The sequence below is a fragment of the Xyrauchen texanus genome, chromosome 31 (assembly GCF_025860055.1).
Source record: "Xyrauchen texanus isolate HMW12.3.18 chromosome 31, RBS_HiC_50CHRs, whole genome shotgun sequence".
NCBI lineage: Eukaryota > Metazoa > Chordata > Actinopteri > Cypriniformes > Catostomidae > Xyrauchen > Xyrauchen texanus.
The window spans coordinates 35,785,504-35,804,272 of NC_068306.1; the positions used below are offsets into that span (position 1 = coordinate 35,785,504).

General features: G+C 39.3%; 1 protein-coding gene across 2 annotated transcripts in view; it reads right to left on the reverse strand.

The window, feature by feature from the left end:
• The window catches only part of LOC127625387 (serine/threonine-protein kinase 32A-like), a 102,934-nt gene that overhangs the window by 67,048 nt on the left and 17,117 nt on the right, over nt 1-18,769 (reverse strand). For both annotated transcript variants that reach the window (XM_052100661.1, XM_052100662.1), the window contains one exon: nt 1,733-1,906. In XM_052100661.1, the coding sequence (XP_051956621.1) occupies nt 1,733-1,906 (174 nt within the window). The remainder of the gene's footprint in view (nt 1-1,732; nt 1,907-18,769) is intronic.

The window sequence follows — 18,769 nt, forward strand, 5'->3', positions numbered from 1 at the left end:
CCGGTCCTTTTGAGGGGGGATTATGTCACGTTCCTGTGTTGTCTGCCCCGTGTTTTTCTGTTTCACATGTCACTTATCACGTTCCATGTCACGTTTTCCTTGTTGTCCGCCCCGTGTTTCACTGTCTGTGTATAAAACTACATTTCCCATGTTTCCCGGCCCTCATCACTGCCTGCACTGTGTTATTGTCCGCACTTGTTCGTGATTTTGTTATTACCGTGTCTGTCTATTTAAACCCTGTTGTTTTCCCTTTCCTTTGTCGTACGTTGTCGTTTCATGTCCGCTGTTCTCGTTCCCTGATGTTTACTCTTGGTCTTCTGATTCCCCTTGATGTTCGTGGATGTTTATTCATGTTCGTTCTGCCCGTCGTGGATGTTTTCCCAACTTGTGTAACTCCTTTACGTGCTTCCGTGTTTTAGTTTATGTTTTCCCATCGTGGACTTTGCTTTTGTTCCTGTGTTTGTTTTGTTTATGCTTGTAAATAAAGCCGCGTGTGGATCCGAACCCCCCGTCTGCCTTCTCCTGATTTCCCACATCATTACAGTAAGGGCATTGTGCATGCATATTGACTTAACGTGTCAATTTCAGACTGTCAGATCAGCTCTTTGTTTGCTTTGGAGGCTGTGCAAAAGGTTTTGCCATCTCCAAGCAAAGACTTCCTTACTGGATTGTTGATGACATTAAGGCCCATTCCACCAGCAGCATGACTTCCTCCTGGGCTTGGGCAAAGGGAGTGACTTTAGAAGACATCTGTTTGGCAGCAGACTGGGCTTTCCCTAACACACTTGCCAGTTTTTATCATTTTGATGTTTCCTCACTCTCTTCCCAGATTTTGGCTGCGAAGGAGGGTTGAATCAATGTTTCACTACCTATTGGCTAATGTCATTGTTGATATATGAACAGGTCTTTGGCCTTTGCATTTTCTCTCCTTGCTCACTAAGAATGTGAAGGGGAGCTTGTGTGCAACATACCCTGAATGGCTTGTGGCATTGTTGTAATGTTTTTACTGCAAAAACTATTTTATGTCCTCTTACTTTCTATTTGGTAATATGAAGGGGAGGTTATTTCAATGCTTTTTCACTGCCCCATTGGCTAGTAGGCATTGTACTAATGCATGTGAATAAGTAGCACAACGTTATGGTATATAATTCCCATAGCGTCAGCTACTGACGCAATGTTGAAGTGACCTACTTGAAATGGAACATCTCGGTTACAACTGTAACCTTGGTTCCCTGAAAGGAGGGAATTAGATGCTGTGTAGCTTTCCACACAACTGATTTCTTGCTTTTGTGGAACTGAGAGATGGCTCCTCCATTCAGTCTAAAAATCCTAAATAAATGGTACTGTTCTCTGATTTATATGCTTGTGATGACATGCGCATAAGCGGCAGAGCACCAGGCATCATCCATGTGGGCTTCAGAGATTGTCACTCCTGCAAGGAGTTCCCATAGCGCCAGCTACGGGGCGTCTCATTCCCTCCTTTCAGGGAACCAAGGTTACAGGCGTAACTGAGAAATTATAGTAACATGATTCTAATAGACAAGATTGGCTAAGTGTCATGACAACAAAAAAGTGGCTTTAATGCAGCATTCCATTTAAACAGAACCACAACCTTCCTCAAACTTTAACATTATTGTTTTCTCTTTATGAAATGCAAATCAAGTTTTTTTTGTGTGTGTGATTGCATAACTGGATGTCTAAAACCTTTGTACAGTTCATATCCTGCCATTACCTGTGGATAATGTGTTTGTTGCGCAGGTAGTGCAGAGCCAGGGCAATTTCACACACGTAGTGCTTCACTGTACTCTCAGTAAAGTGCACGTTCTGTTGTAGGTGGTATCGTAGGTCTCCTCCTAACAGCAGGTCAACAACCATGAACATATCCTCCTCGTCTTGAAATGAGTACCTGCATTATTCAAAGAACATGGACAGAAGACAACATGATTTCAAAGATTAATCAATGAAACATTCAAATTTTATCATGAGTGTTGCTATCAACAAAATACAGCATTTCATTTTTTTTCGAATTATTTATTTGTAACTCTGTGAGTTCTGCACCACTTTTTAGATGTAAGTGCTTTAGGTTTTAAGAAAGTTGTACCATAGTTTTTAATTGTACTCGTTTACATAAACTACAGTAAACTTTTTGCAGTTTATGTTAGTAAGTCATAGTTCAAAGGACACTCTGGTCACTGAACAATTCTAACATGGCAGATGCAGTATGTCCAGGACCAAAACATATTTAAACTACACACCTGCGTACCTACAGAACATACTTTATAAATCGTTGAGAAGTATAGTACATTCTTTATCCACTTCAGTACACACTATGAAATTACAGGACGCAGCTATGGTCCAGAGGTAAATTTTCTGTTCCAAACATCAGAAATGTGAGCTATTTGACTTTGTGGAGTGATTGTTGGTGTCAAACGGGGTGGTTTGAGTATCTCAGAAAATGCTGATCTCCTGAGATTTTAATGCACAACCGTCTGTAGAGTTTACAGAGAGGGTGCATAAACAGAAAAACAGTTAGCAGAAAATCCTTGAGGAAAAGAGGAAAACAAGAGCCGTACGAGAAGGGATGTCAAGAGTACTGGTACTTTGGTATCAAGTCAATACTATAACAGAAAAAAAATTGTGCGATGTGTGTCCCAATACTGTGTGCAGGCAACAAATCTACAGTATCTGTGTGATGCTATCATGCCAACATCAATAAGTCTCTAAAGAATGTTTCCAGCACCTTGTAGAATCCATGACATCTTTCAAAGATTTTCAACATAAATGTATTTCTGTTCCTTACACAAAGCTATTGTATTACTTCAGAAATCTTGAAATATAAAGTCATATGTGCTAATTATATGGTGCTTTTAAAGTTTTTTTTATGGTTCTTTTGTGTCCCATAAATTGGTCATTGAGTATATTTTCACAATATAGAACTAATAAGTGCATGGCTAATAGTTAATAAATAAAATAGCATACTAAAGCTAGCTCAAGTACAAATTCTCAGTCTCTGGGAAGAATTGGAGCTGTTTTCCAGAATTTTCAGGGAACGATGCAGCATATCCCACTGGCAAATTTGAGCATATCATCAATCAATCAATCAATAACTGACAAACTCAGGAGGTCTACATCAGCAAACACTAATTTTACTCTCATTTGAAATGCCAGGATTGACTTTACAGACTGTACTCACTGCCTGTTCAAACACCCATACATTTCTACATGAAAAATGACTGTTGTTGAGAGAAATCTCAAAGTTATTACATAAAGAGAGAGGAGGTTTTCTCATATAAATGTTTTTAAAAAGTATTTCCAAAAGCATTGTTAGCCAACTATAGTCACACGTTCCATTGTTACCAACATATTTTCAACAATTTGGTGTTTCCAGAAACCATAGTTCCAACGAACATTTGCAAGCAGCATTCTGAAACTTCAAGTAGCTTAAATGCGACTGTTTTCTGTATGCCGTTTAAGGGATTAAGAAAACGTTATTTAAATCACCTAGGTTTCTGTCAGAGAACGTGGCTTGTGTGGCCATGTAAATGCACAATTGTTTTTTATAGGTTTTTAAAGAGTGCATGTTTATATGTGCTTAAGTGACCCGGGACAACAAGCCTAGAGTATGACGTCAGAGGGAAACCCCGCTATTGCAGCACAAAGCAGCGGCCAGAGTCATGATGGAAAGTTAAGGAAACAAATACAGCAGCAACTGTGGGACATCTGGAAATAAACTGAAGCAACAGAGAATAGACATTTTTCACACTCAGGGTTTTTAAAACTTGGAAGTTAACGATTCGACATCGGTGAATGGGAGATCACAGCATATATTATTTTCACTTACCCATTTGCGGCAATGTTATAAATTTACATTTGATATTTAAAAAATGTATAATATAATACAAATTATGAGATTCACACTGATAAATAAGGCAGAAACATGTCATCACAGTCTGTGAAATAGGTCTATTAAAAATAGAAATGTCATCCTCAGATGCAATGTTCGGGATATTTCATTGCTGTGGAAAGACATTGAATATAACACATGAATCATATGGACTTCTTTTATGGTGCTTGCCAGCTGTGGTCATGATCTGTCAATGTAAAGATGAGCTCAGATTTTGTAACTTTTCCCACATTCCACAGAATAGTAAATATTCTGTCAGTAAATAATGTAGGTGATCTATTTCTTTAAAGAACCCAAAAACCAAGACAATAGTAAAAAAAAGTAGTAAAAGAAAACTATTATAAAACATTTTATGAACCTAAAATATTACAAAGAACTGTTAAATAACCACTATTTTTTTAAAAGGTGTAAACATCAGAGATACCCACACCATAATTGAGCCACATATTTAGCCTATTATTTAGATGACTGGAGTAAGTGCACAGTGCTATTTCAAGCCAATATTAGTTAATATTCATGAGGGTAGGCAGAGAGGTGGGTTGCTGGAACTGTTGACAGGAAGTGATGTAAGCGATTGAGATGTTTAATGTATGAATTAATTAATTAATGAATGTTACATTTATACAGCGCTTTTCTGACACTACACTCAAAGCGCTTTACACATTGTAACATGGAGGGGACTCTCCTCAACCACCACCAGTGTGCAGCATCCACATGGATGATACGGCAGCAGCCACAGTGCGCCAGTACGCTCACCACACACCAGCTATTGGTGGAGAGGAGAGAGTGATATAGCCAATTAATGGATGGGGATTATTAGGAAGCCATGATTGATAAGGGCCAATGGGGAAATTTGGCCAGGACACTGGGGTTACACCCCTACTCTATAGTGTCTCTTTATGCAGCATTATTTGTGCTCTCAAGATGCTCTCAAGCTATGTCCATATGTAAGAGTGGCAATAGGCATACAGTATACCCCCAATTAAATTATTTACATGAAAAACATATTAATTTGTTATTTATTGAATGAAATTAACACAGGCTCAATGAAAACAATTAGCAATATGCACAAGTTCCCAAGAATAGATTCCTTCATATCGTACTCTTCAGTACGATATGAAGGAACAAAGGTATATGCGTTAAGTTAATGGAAAAAGTGATATGCCAAGCGAAAAACCTACAATGATGTTATCAGTGTGTGGAACATTGAAACCCCCACCACCAAATATACTGAATTGTGTTGGGGGACTGTCTATTCCAGAGAACACAAACATAGTTCCCTTATGATTCAGTTCACGTGACTTTGCTTCACAAAGCTGACACTATGAGGGTTGTACTTCTACACGTTCTAGTTGAAACCTTCTACAATAACGGCAGGATTGGCTATGAGGTTTAAGCCACACAATTTTAGGTGCGAAGCTGTCCGGTCCAAAATTCCTCACAATTTTCTTCCTTCAAGACATTGATTCATCTCTCGTCTAGAAGCCCTCTACTACTTTGCCGTCGACATACACAAGTCAGCAGGCAGAATGTTCATGGCAACTAGAAGACTCTTTGCTCCCCTGTAGTGATCCAAGCGAGCATTTACTCTGCCTTTCCACTAGACGCTTCGCTGGTGAATGGGCCGCTTCAGCATCCTGATATATATATACCTAAAAGAGCCCCTTACGTCGTTTTAAAGATGTCGTTCCAAAAGTGTTCCTTATGTGAGGGACACATCCCGCTGTCAGATCAGCATAAGAGCGGCATTCGCTGTCTGCATCTATGCCAATACAGTATGTGTGTGACGAGCTTTGCCGCTCTGCAAGAGCACACAACCTAATCACATTAGGCGGTTCTGGCACTGGGGATGATGAGGTTAGGTATCCCGCTGCATCAGGCAAGTGGTCAATGAAAACGTTGCCACCCCTTCCCCTAGTGAGTGCGAGGAGCGTGCACCCACCACTAACAATGAGATGCTATGCATCCTTTCAAGGGCGGTCGAAGAGCTCGGTCTTAAAATCTCAGAAAATCTCACTTTAATGAATGGTTCCTGCAGTCCAGGTGTCGTCAAGTGGAAGCATTCTGCAGATCTGCCCCATTCTTCCCGGAAGTTCATAATGAACTGACAAAATCCTGCTGCGCCCTATTCAGCTCGCTCACACAGTGATTCCACTCTCCTCATTAAAGTGGACCACGGGGAACACAAAGTTTATGACCAACTACACCCTGTGGAAACGGCGGTAGTGGCACATCTCTGCCCGGCAAGTAGCAGGGTGTGGAAATCATGACCCATTCATCCTTCCAAGTCATTTCAACTGACATCCACACTGGTTGGAAAAGCAAACTCAGTGGCAGGCCAAACTGGTGCAGCAATCCATGCGATTGTGGTGTTCCAAGTTTTCCAATCTAAGCTCCTCAAGCAAATGGATGAACAGGGCTGTGATCCAGAGACGTGAGAGCCACGAAAGTCACTGCACAGGCCATTGGCAAGTCAATGGGCAACCTGGTAGCTTTGGATCGTCACATCTGGCTGACTCTCAGGGAAATGCTAGATGCGGAAAAAGACGCTCTATTTGATGCTCCAGTGTCTCCAGCTGGCCTTTTCAGCGGCTCTGAGGATAGATTTGCTGAGCGCTACGTCACGACTCTGACCCATTATGTGCACGGGTGGCGAGCCCTTACAGCCCTTTCTGACTGGGTGCTAAAATGATCTAACATGGTTATACTATCTAATTTGCACGTCGACCATCCTGTTTCAACTGTCTTCTGGCAAAGAACGCGATAGAGGTTGTTCCAAATTGTCAAGCCCACAAAGGGTTTTTCTTGTCCCAAAGAAATACAGTGGGCTTCTGCCAATTTTAGATCTGAGACATTTGAATCGCACACTTGCGATGTGCCCGTTCAAAAGGACTACTCTGAAATTGATCTTATCACACGTGCACCCACACGATTGACTTGCGTCGATAGATCTGAAAGACGCAAACTTTCATGTACCAGCAAGGTGTCATGATGGGGCAGATTTTCAGATGGAAAGTGGTGTCCACGGACACTTCCAACACAGGTTGGCTGGCAGTGTGTGACGGATGCCCGACTTTTGGCATCTGGACAGGTGCAAAGAGGTGGTGGCACATCAACCGCCTGGAGCTGTCAGCTTTTATTCTAGCCTTGAAGCCTTTTCAGTCTGAAATAGCAAATGATCATGCTCTGATTCGCTCAGTCAACACAAATTTTTGACGTACATAAAACGGCAAGGCGGAATTGCAGCAGAATGGTCTTCTCAAAACACATTTGCAAGGTTTTACAAAATAGATGTGACATCTCTCTCTTCACAATTCCTCTTTGTCTAGAGTGCTTGCTATTTTATTGGCCAAACATACATTTATGCCTCTCTTTTTAAGTACAGGCTCCCTGTCATTTTACATAACTGCCTGCATTCAGACCATTGTATTTCCCAAAAGTCACAAGCACTTTCATTATAAATAAAACTTTCTTCCTGACTGGGTTTGCAAAGGGGTTAACTTGTTGATACACACTGACCCCACCCATGGGCCTGACTTTACTTTGCTTAAATGAGTTCACATTTACTATATAGTGTGCTGTTCAAAATTTTTCATAATGTTGACAAATTATACATCTGTATGATTTGTCAGCATTATTAACTTTTTTTGACAAGACTACATAGTAAATTTGAACTAACTAACACTAGAAGTGTTTTGGAGAAACTCGACTTTAGTCTCAGCCTTCAAATTATGCCAATTTAATCACGAAATCCAACTAATAAATATTGTTTTGATGCTCTATAATGCTGTTTATTACCAAATAAATCCTTAGGGTTTTTTTTACCACTTGTTTTTCTCTTCTCCCTGACGTTTTGACATAGTTGCTTCATTTGGCTAGCCTGTTCTGATCGATGCTCAAATTTGCCATCTTTAAACTACTCTTACATCCTTAAATACTCTTGCGAGATGCACGCCTTAAAAAACAGCCTATGTTAGACATGCATTATATCTTGTCTTTTCATATATCTCATAAAAAATTTAATATTATTAAAATACTATTATTATTTTATTGTGCTTTATTACAAAAATAATTGTAACATTAAATTATTTTCTTATTTTAACCCTTAAAATAGAGATAGCTTGGCGACCCCCATTAAGCTCTGAAATAAATGTCAGTAATTGCCTTGTTATTTGACACTTTCACTCAAGGATTAAAATAATTATGGCTGACTGTGAAACCACTGTAAACCACTGATTTTGAATGATGCTGCATCCAAGCCACTAGGTGCCACTGTAAGTCCAAGAAGTTACTGAGTGAAGTTTTAATTCATATGGGACAAATATTTAAACTCAAAGTAATGCATTGCTTGTCAATATAAAAAAATAAATAGTAATCTGTGGGCCTGGGAGGCTCAGCGAGTAAAGACACTGACTACCACCCCTGGAGTTCACGAGTTTGAATCCCAGGGCATGCTGAGTGACTCCAGCCAGTTCTACTAAGCAACCAAATTGGCCCAGTTGCTAGGGAGGGTAGAGTCAGAACACTCCTCGTGGTTGCTATAATGTTTTTCGCTCTCAGTGGGGCACGTGGTGAGTTGTGTGTGGATGCTGCGGTGAATGGCGTGAAGCCTCCACATGTGCTATGTCTCCGCGGTAACACGCTCAACAATCCACGTGATAAGATGCACGGGTTTACTGAGGTTTGTCCTCCACCACACGGATAGAGGCAAGTCACTATGCCACCACGAGGACTTAGAGCGCATTGGGCATTCTAAATTGGGGAGAAAAAGGTGTGAAAATAAAAAATAAATTAAAAAATTTATCTGTTACTATGCTATCGCTAAGGTCTAAACAGTGTTAGGGTCTTTTCATCACACAGTATATTAGAATTAAAACCATTTGATGGCAATGATGCATCTTTTTCTACTCGTCATTGTTAACAACATAAAAAACCTTCACCAAAAAACATTTTCATCAGAATTTTTGATGACAGAGATTAACACTGTCCTCAGCAATCCAGCCTTCTAAGACAACTTCCTAATTGAAATAGAAGCTCGCTCACAATTAATACCAAACCAGTTTGACATTAGCATGTGGCTAAGCTAACAGGGTAAAAAGCATAAAATTAATCACACACAAATATTGAGTAAAATAATATATTTTTTAATAACACTGAACTATTTTATCAGTACTTTAAAATTTTTTATTAAATATACTGTACGTTTTAAAAAAATAACATTTCTCTCGAGCTGTCCACCACCTTAAAAGGATTTTCGCTAGAGGAGTGTGATTATGATGTCTTAAAATACTGCCTCAGTAGGCAGCTCCATATGTCTAAAATGGTTGTATTACGATTCTAAAACCTATGTTTTCATGTAGCTTGAAATGAAGTTTGTTGTATATTTTTCATGTAATTTGTAATTTGTATGTTTTCAGAATGGCATCTTGTTGGCCTTTCATTTTTCTCACTGTCTAATTACACTTTAGGGATGTTTTATATTTCAAGATTGTGGAAATCCTGCATTAGTGCAAAAGAACACATCTAATAAAACACTGATGCTTAGAAAAAAGTATGGCATGAAAATGTGCTTTAAATGCCACCATGAGGTGTGTCACATTGACTTTATACTTTGATTGACAAGCTTTATTTGCCATTACCCAATGCCTGCTCAGCTGCCGCTGTCAAATAGGGACCAGCTTACACCATCGTGCTGAGAAAGTGCAAGGTGTGAGTCAAGTTATACTTCCTATACACACACACACTGTAAAAGATTGATTCACATTGACTGCATTCGTGGGCCTATATCATTGAGATGAGTTTGTATTCTAGTAGCTGAATACTCTGTAAGAGTTCCATTGAGACATTATGTGATTATGTGATTACTCCTACAATTGGTTTTCAACACCACTTAAGAACTCATTATGGCAACATCATTTGTAATTACAAAACCTATATGTGCATGAAAGAGGTTTTGAATTTGCTTTTATGTACCTCAGAGATGTTCTGACATAAATTACCTATTTTCACGTAATTTAAAACAGGAAACTGTAGTTCATTTCAACTTGAGGGTCGGTGACTTAAAGGGCCATGTCTGGGGCAGCTGCTGGGCAGAGGGCAAGAAGTCAAAGTAAACTTAATCTAGATAAGTGGCTGTGAATTACATCTTCTGATATCACGTGCTGCATTCATGCACACAGACAACTTACCTACAAATTATTGTACCTTTAAAAAAATGTTTTTTTTTTATTTAGCATAGTCAGTGTAATTTGTGGATTAAACATTAAAGGGCCTTTTCCACTGGCAGTACTAAAGTCTGTTTTAAGGTACTTTTCCCCGGGACTAGTGCTTTTCGTTGCTTTCGCACTTAAGTAATATGCTGTTTTAGGGGACATTTTTAGCTGCTATTCTGGGGTAGATCCTTTGGGGGCGTTTAGGAACTGTGGGACTGTGGGAGCTGCTGCAGCATGTGATTGGACAAGCCCTGCATTGAGAAAGGAGAGGAGCTCCATAGCCATCTATAGTAAACAACTAGCTGCTATCCTGCTACTGAGAGGACTGCGCTTATTTTACAATTCCCTTAACAGAAATAACATAACAAATAAAGTATCCACAGAGAATCACCCGCTTCACACGTGTGTGTATGTGTGTGTGGACAGGTTTAAGTGGTTTACGAGGAATTATTTTAAGGTTACAAATTGGTAATTACAAGGGTATTATGCTATAAATGTGGTTTATGAGGACATTTCTAGTGTTCCCATAATTTAAATTGCTTAAAAAAAATACTAAAAGATGTTTTATTGAAAATATAAAAATGCAGAAAGTTTTTTGTGAGGTTAGATTTAGGGGTAGGGTTAGGGTTAAGGGATAGAATCTATAGTTTGTACAGTATAAAAATAAATATGTCTATGGAGAGTCCTCATAATGATAGCTGCACCAACATTAAATCTATATTATATCATGAGGAAAGTCTTGCATCAATACTATTTTTTAAGTCAACGAGTGAGTATTTCAGTACAGTAATTTATGTTGAGTAATAAAAGCCTTTATGCTAAAAGATTTTGATCTTTTAGAAAGATGTTGATAAATAGGTTTATAGTGCATTTTCAACAGGTTTTCCGCTGAGTTCAGCATGTGGCCGTGTGCAGTATGGTTAAAGAGCCCTTTCGCGCCTCGTCTCATCTCTCACACCAGCTGCAGGCAGCATGGAGCACTGCATGTGCAGCTCAAGAGCCCAGTTTAAACTGTAACCTGAAGACACAAGCTGCATCCGAAAACTGGAAAATGCTGCCTTCGGAGGCTGTATAAGGATGAATGAAGGTAGCATGAAATAAGGTGCCTTTTAAACTGTTCAGAGAGTTCCATTCATCTAAAAACACTGTGTTGCTGATTTTGTTGTTGTTACTATTGAACACACATGCAAATAGCATCAGAATAAAAATGGTCGATACTAGATGACTTCACTACGGTGGTTACTTTGTGAGTGCAAATGTAACAGAGGAAAAGTCTCTTTGGATTTCCCAACACACTTCCCTATCCTCCCACTATTGCTCCTTTATCATTTTGGATACATGAAACACTACCATTTCGACTTAAAAAAAAAAAAAAGATGGATGACTGACTAAAGCATTCAGTAATTCTCCATGCTTGACAAGGTATTAGCTGGGGAAAACCCTGCTAAAAAGGTGAAAGTGAAAGCTTCGCCGCTGGTGATGTACTTTCCTGGATTGCACGTTTTGACTCAATGAGGTGGCTGTTAACTTCAAGTGGCAACTTATTTCTCATTGTATTCCTCCTGGGGTTAATACCCAAAACATTGCCCTGTGTAGACAATAATATTAATGGGTCTGTCAAAGGCCATTATTAAGCTGAGGGAAGCTATGCACTAAGTGCTGGTAACCCGCTTTAGGGTTCAGGTTGCTATCCTAAAAACATTCTCTACCCCTCTCTTGAGTTGGACAAAGCAAAGAGATTACACATGCTCTACCCGGTAAGGGCTTTGAGCAAATATATTGACAGAACAAGTCAATTCATGCTGTTTGAACAACTGTTCATCTGCTTTGGAGGCCGCAAGTTTGGCCATCTCCAAGCAGAGTAGGTCATCAAAGCCATTGCCTTCGCTTTTGAGAGCACAGGCATATAATGTCCAATGGGTGTGGAGTTAATTCTACCAGGAGTGTGGCCTCCTCTTGGGCATGGGCATGTCTTTACAAGACATTTGTACGGCTACAGGTTTGGCTTCCTCCAATATATTTACCAGGTTCTATAATCTGCAAGTATTCTCTCTTCTCAGATTTGATGTTTGATGGTTCTCAGAGAATAATGGTTAGTAAATGATCACTACAGTTGGTTAGTTAGGTAGATAGTGTTAATTAGGTGGGAACATATACTGTAGCTCTCTATATCCAGGGTGTGATGAGAGTTTATAATGTTCACTACCCTGTGTGCTAGTGATATTATTTATAGCCCATTGCATGTGGTCTACCCTGCTCCCTTTTTACCCTCTATAGTGCTCAGATATGTTGTGACATTGGTCACCATCACAACTCACCAGTTGGTTAGTGCCTTGTCCCGGGCCATCAAAGAGGCAAAGCGCGTGCACAGAATCCACAGTCACTTCCAGGACAGTGGTGACATGCGGTGCATTTGGCAGGGCATCCAGGCCATCACCAACTACAGGACAACATCAGTTGCCTGTGACAAAGATGCCTCCATTCCGGATACGACTTCTACAATCAGTTTGAGACGCAGAAAAACGTGGTGGCGAGGAAGACCACCCCTCCTCCAAACAACCAGGTGCTCTGTCTTAACATGGCCGATGTGAGGAAAGCTCTACGTAGAGTCAACCCACGGAGGGCTGCTGGACCAGACAACATTCCTGGCAGATGTTCTTACTGACATCTTCAATATCTCTCTGAGCGGCGCCGTCGTTCCAACGTGATCTCACACTGGACTGTCATAAATTATATAAATTATATTCTCTTGCAATACAACCTAATGTATATTTTTTTATACACTTTATATATATATATAAAAAATATACATTAGGGCCAATATAGGGCCAAGCATCTCTACTTTCTTCGAAGGCTGAGAAAAGCACATCTTCCACCCCCCCTCGCTACATTCTATATAGGGACAATTGAGAGCATCCTGAGCAGCTGCATTGCTGCCTGGTTTGGGACCGCAAAGCCCTGCAGAGGATAGTGAGGACGGCTGAGAAGATAATTGGGATCTCTCTTCCCTCCATCAAAGACATTTACACAAAACGCTGCATGCGCAAAGCAACCAGCCTTGTGTATGACCCCACACACCCCTCACACAAACTCTTCACCCTCCTGCCATCTGGCAAGAGGTACAGAAGCATTTGGGCCCTCACAGACAGACTGTGTAACAGCTTCTTCCCCCAAGCCATCAGACTCCTCAATACTCAAAAATAAAGAGACTGGACTGACACACATACACACCTGTACACCATCCAACATTTGCACATGTCCAGAGTTGCACTTTAATTCATTGTCACTTTATAACTGGCTGCTATCTCAATAACTGCTATGTCCATAGAACAACTATTTCATAGTATGTTATGTTTACATTTAGCATTTTAGAAAGTGTCATCTTTTTGCACTACTCGATTACAAATGTGTACTGGTCGGCGCTGCACTGTCTCTTACTGTACCTATTGTCCTGTTCCTTTTAGTAATTTATTGTACTGTCCCGTACTTTTTTCACAAGTTTGCAATTGCACTTTATTTAGAAATGTTATTTAGTCTGTGTAGTCTCATGTGTTTCTGTTTGATTTATGTAGCACCATGGTCCTGGAGGAACTTTGTCTCTTTTCGTTGTGTACTGTACTAACTCTATATGGTTGAACGACAATAAAAAACCACTTGACTTGTCTTGACAGTGAATCGTTGGGACTGGGTCCCCCAGTCACTCCCTTTGTTACATATGAAGTGGTGGTTGTGCAAATTTCTCTTTCACTGCCCTGTTGGCTAGTGGACATTGCTGGTCAGTAGCACAACATTATTGTATATGATCCACTAGCACCAGCTTTTCTGATGGAGCATGGAGGTTTCTAAAACATTTACGCCCAGCTCTCCTATGCCCATTCCTGAGAGAAAGTTGTCCAAGCATGCTCGCGAAGCATGCTCGGGAGAGGTAAGGTGTTTTGGAAAATAAGAACTGAATTTTTCCTTTGTTTCACCCAAAGCCAGTATTGTTTCAGAAAACATGGATTAATATACTCAAATCATATACCTGCTAAAAAAATACAGCATAACCAGCATGCAATTCCCATGCTGGTCTAAATTGGTTAATGCTGGTTAGTGCTAGTTTGGTGCTAATCTACTGTAACTGGGGACCAGCATGGTCATAAAGGTTTTTAGCAGGGATATATTACTTTAATACTACCTTTATGTCCTTTTTAGAGCTTGAAAGTTTTGGACCCCATTGACTTAGACTTTCGACAAACACACCTCATACAGTCTTCAAACAATCTTTGTTTGTATTCTGCAGAAGAAAGTCATAGGAGTTTGAGACGTCATGATTAAATAGTGAGAGAATTATTAATTTTAGATGAACTATTTCAATACAATTCGAGCTACAATCATGTAGAGAATTAATTTGAGAAAGCAAGTCAAAAGACAAGTGATCTAGAGAGCATGAGTACAGTAGGTTGTATCCGGCCTCTGTCAGCTGACCTTGAGTGCATCTTTTGCTTCAGTTGAATCTCAGCCGCAGCACTGCAGGGGAACATGCACAATACGCACCTTCTTTTCAAACTGCTGCCAAGTACATTAACATTCCCCAGGCTTTCCCAAATTTACTGTCCCATACAGCTTTGCTCTTCTCTACTGTTGGACATTTTTAGATAATTATTACATTTGTAATTAAAAACAATTGTATTTATTTAGATATTTGCAGTTGAGATTGTTTGTGCTCCAAGTCAAAAAGCTTTAATGAAGTCTGATAAAGAAAATCAGAAGTGTGCCATAATATTTTGGGTTGTTCTTTGAAATGTTCACTATGTATTATTATTTTTTATATATATTAAAGTTATTTCTGGTATCCAGGCAATACATGTAGAGACAACAATAAATTAACGAGGTAACTGCAGTTAATTTAATTATAGCTGCAAAAAGGCTTTCTTGATAAGCTCTAGTTATTTGTCTTATCCAGCTCCATTCATTTGTTAAGCTAAATGCATCCTGACAGCACTTAGCTAAGTCTAAGACACTGTTTAGTCCAGCATCTAACTTAAATTTTCACACTCCAAGTACACCAACCCCCCTAAAATTTGCCTTTATGATAACAAACATAAAAAGCGAACACATGGTTCACTGTATCAAGAACTCCTAAAGGGATGGATGAGCTTGGTGGCCATAGGTCAATGCATGGCTTAATTTTAGTGAGAGCCAGGTGCATGTCGCTTTCCACATCCAGCTGTGTTGAAGTATTTTGAGAGCTGAGATTCCAGCTTCACACAAGTAGTGTGGCAAATGGTAAAAGAGCCTTGATTGCCTTCTCAGACAAAATAGGGTAGTCACTTCTCACAGACATCCAAAACTGTGACAGAGGAAGGCAAGGGAACTTAATTTTAATTTCTCCCTCATTTCATAATTCAGTCTGTTTCTCCTGAGCTGCTAGATTCAGGTTAGTGCCTACCCTGGGTGCAAAGGGGTCTCTAATCCAGTCCCTCAAAAGTAAGCCCTGAAAATCAGACCCCAATTTCTCGTAGAGTAAATAGTCAGTTTCAAGGGGTGCAATTTTCAAGTTAACCTTTATTTATAGAGCACATTTAAAAACAACAGAAGTTGACCCAAAGTGCTTTACAGATCAAACAAACAAAATAACAGAGTGATTTAAAAAAAAGATTGATTTAAACTTCAATATAAAACATAATAAAATAAATAAAAACCTTTATATACAGCATAATGTATTTATCCAATTCAAACTATTCAATGATCTATCCAAAAGACACACAATAAAAATATGTTTTTAAAGAAGTATTAAAAATGGCTAGTGATGAAGCTGACCTCACATGGAAAGGGAGACTGTTCCATAGATTAGGACCAATCACAGAAAAGGCACGATCACCCTTAGATCTATAGCAGCAATGAGAAACCCTAAAAAAGTTGACCAGAAGACCCAAGCACTCTCGTAGGGGAGTAAGGAAGGAGAAGGTCACTGATATATTGGGGTGTGAGACCAGATAGTGCCTCGTAGACTTAAGTCTGAATTTTAAAATCGACCATGAATTTCATTGGGAGCCAGTGTAGAGATGCTAAAACCGGGAAATGTGATATCTCTTTCTTTACCTTGTTAAAAGACTAGCTGCCATGTTTTGAACTAGCAGCAGGTGGGAATGCACAGTTTGGGGGAGACCAATGTAAAATGAGTTACAATAGTCTAACCTTGATGTAATAAGTGGATTACAATTTCCAAGTCTTTATGGGAAACAGCACTGATCTGCTTATTAAAAATTAACGATGAGTCTAAAATCACTCCATGACTCCTTACATGATCTTGTACATTTGATGACAGAGGACCTAACTGGGCAACCAGGCCAGGTAAGGAGGATGTGAAGGAACCTAAAATCAGAACTTCTGTTTTGCTTTTATTTAATTGTAAAAATACATTTGCCAGCCAATGTTTGATAACTTTGAAGCAATTTAGGCCATTCTCAAATGAACAATTCTTGACTATTCTCACTGGGAAATAACATTATGACTCATCAGCATAACAGTTATAAGATATGCCGTACTTCTGAAAAACAGAGCTCAGAGGAAGCATATACAGTGAAAAATCGACCCTTGAGAGACACCACACTTTAGTTGAAAAAAAAATTACCTGAATTAACAGAGAACCGAGTTCACATTTTTAACTAAATCCATGAAAACCTGATGAAAATTGCCATTAATACGTTTAGCCGCAAGAGCCTCGCAGTGAAGCATACAGTGTGTGGCAACTGCATTGGAGCTTTTTCTTTAATCATAACAACGACAGCACTGCGCTTGCCAGTCATGGTGGTGGCACTCGGTACAGACTCCAACACACCGAGACCAGTCGACTGAATTGTCCGCCATCTATTTATCTATCAAATGAAATATGTCCTGACACATAATTTTGTCTTCAATGGGTTTGCAGAACAGAAGTTCATCGACAAATTTGACCAGACTGAGAACATGTATGTAGACCATAAGCTGTGCTTGATTTGCAACATCAGTGCTCTTATCCAATTGCAACTGTTTCTTGATTTTTGTTTAGCGTTATTTAAGTTTAACTGACATGATCTACTTGCAGTTGAGGGATTCTTAAAAAAAATTCCATTAATTAGAGACAATGCATCTAGCCGTTAAGCTGCTACTAGCTCCATTCAGCACACTACGTTCAAACATAAACAGCGCAAACTATTGTGGGATGTGTACCTTATAAGGAATGATGGATGCACACAAAGCACAAAACTTCTTTCTCCTAAAAATAATAGAAATGGCAAATAGAAGTCAATCAATAAAAAAAGCTCCATCTTGACAGTCCCAGAGAGGACGATAGAGAACATACAAACATTGTGGTCTAGAGCAGCATAGGAGACCAAAAGAGCTGGGAATGCATTGCATACAGCCAATTTACACAACCAAATTCTTATGAATGGACTGTCTTCATTTATATCAATGTTGCTTAAGAGGAAATGGACAATATTATAAGACACAGAAGGTACAATAACCAGAGAAGAACCTCAGAATTCAATTGCACTTGACCCAGACCATTAGTACTTTGCGCACACAGTTTTGGCAAACCCCTTGTGTCTAATCTTAGCGCATGCTTGCTCAAAAATATCAAAACTTCGTGACCATGCCCACTTACTTTTTACATATGACATATTGCATAGTGCTGTGCTTAAAGCATAACACTCTTACAATAGGGCCCATAGTGCCTAATTAGGTAGCATTTCTGAGTGTGCTCAAATATTATATTGGGTAGTAAAATTATTCTACCTTCGTAAGGCATGGCCACATTTACATTTGCACAGTGAAATTCCATGGTTGAAGAAGGCGTTGGTGGGTGTTGAGCGTGTGAGAAACCAGCCAAAATGAATTGCCAAGCAACCTCTTTTTTTAAGCCGCACTTGATACTCTCTGGGAGAGTGAAGTTTAAAAGAAACTTGCCGCTAAAATTATATCTTTGTCCATTGTGAATATTCAGTGCAGCTGTGTACAAAGCACAGAGGCCAAGCGACTTCCTATTGGTCAACGTGGCGAATTCGCCTGTCAAAGTTCACCAAACTTGAACACCATTCGAAATCCGAGAGTACAAATTATTTGCCACCAGAAGTCCATTGTGCAGATTACCATTGAGATGAATGTATTTTGCCCACAGAATTTCGCTATTCAAATTAAAAGTGACTGTGCCTTTAAAAGTCATTTTTGGCCAAAATTTGAGGCAACATATTATTTATACTTCATGCATAAGGCAACTGCATAATGCATTGCTACAAGCTCAGTTAAAAAAAAATTATAAATTCTACAAAATTTGCCTGTTAAGTATTTAAAGAAGCAGTATGTAATAGTTCAATGTAATAGAATTTCACCCAGTATTTGTGTCTACATGTTTTTTGTGCTTATTAGATCTAATAATAATCAAAAAGATGCAATGAAAGTGAATTGATGCTAACATTTTGCCTAACATCTCATTTTGTGTCTATGAAAGACAGAAAGTCGGTGCTTTAAAAAAGATTTGTCAAGTCAGCTATTTGTTCTATTTCAGTTAGGAAGCACATAGACAGTGAGTCAACTATAGGTTTTGAACACAACCATTGACAGCATTGGATATCTTTGGACCTATGGTCTATCATATGAAACACTCAAAGGCCAGTCTATTCTGATCACA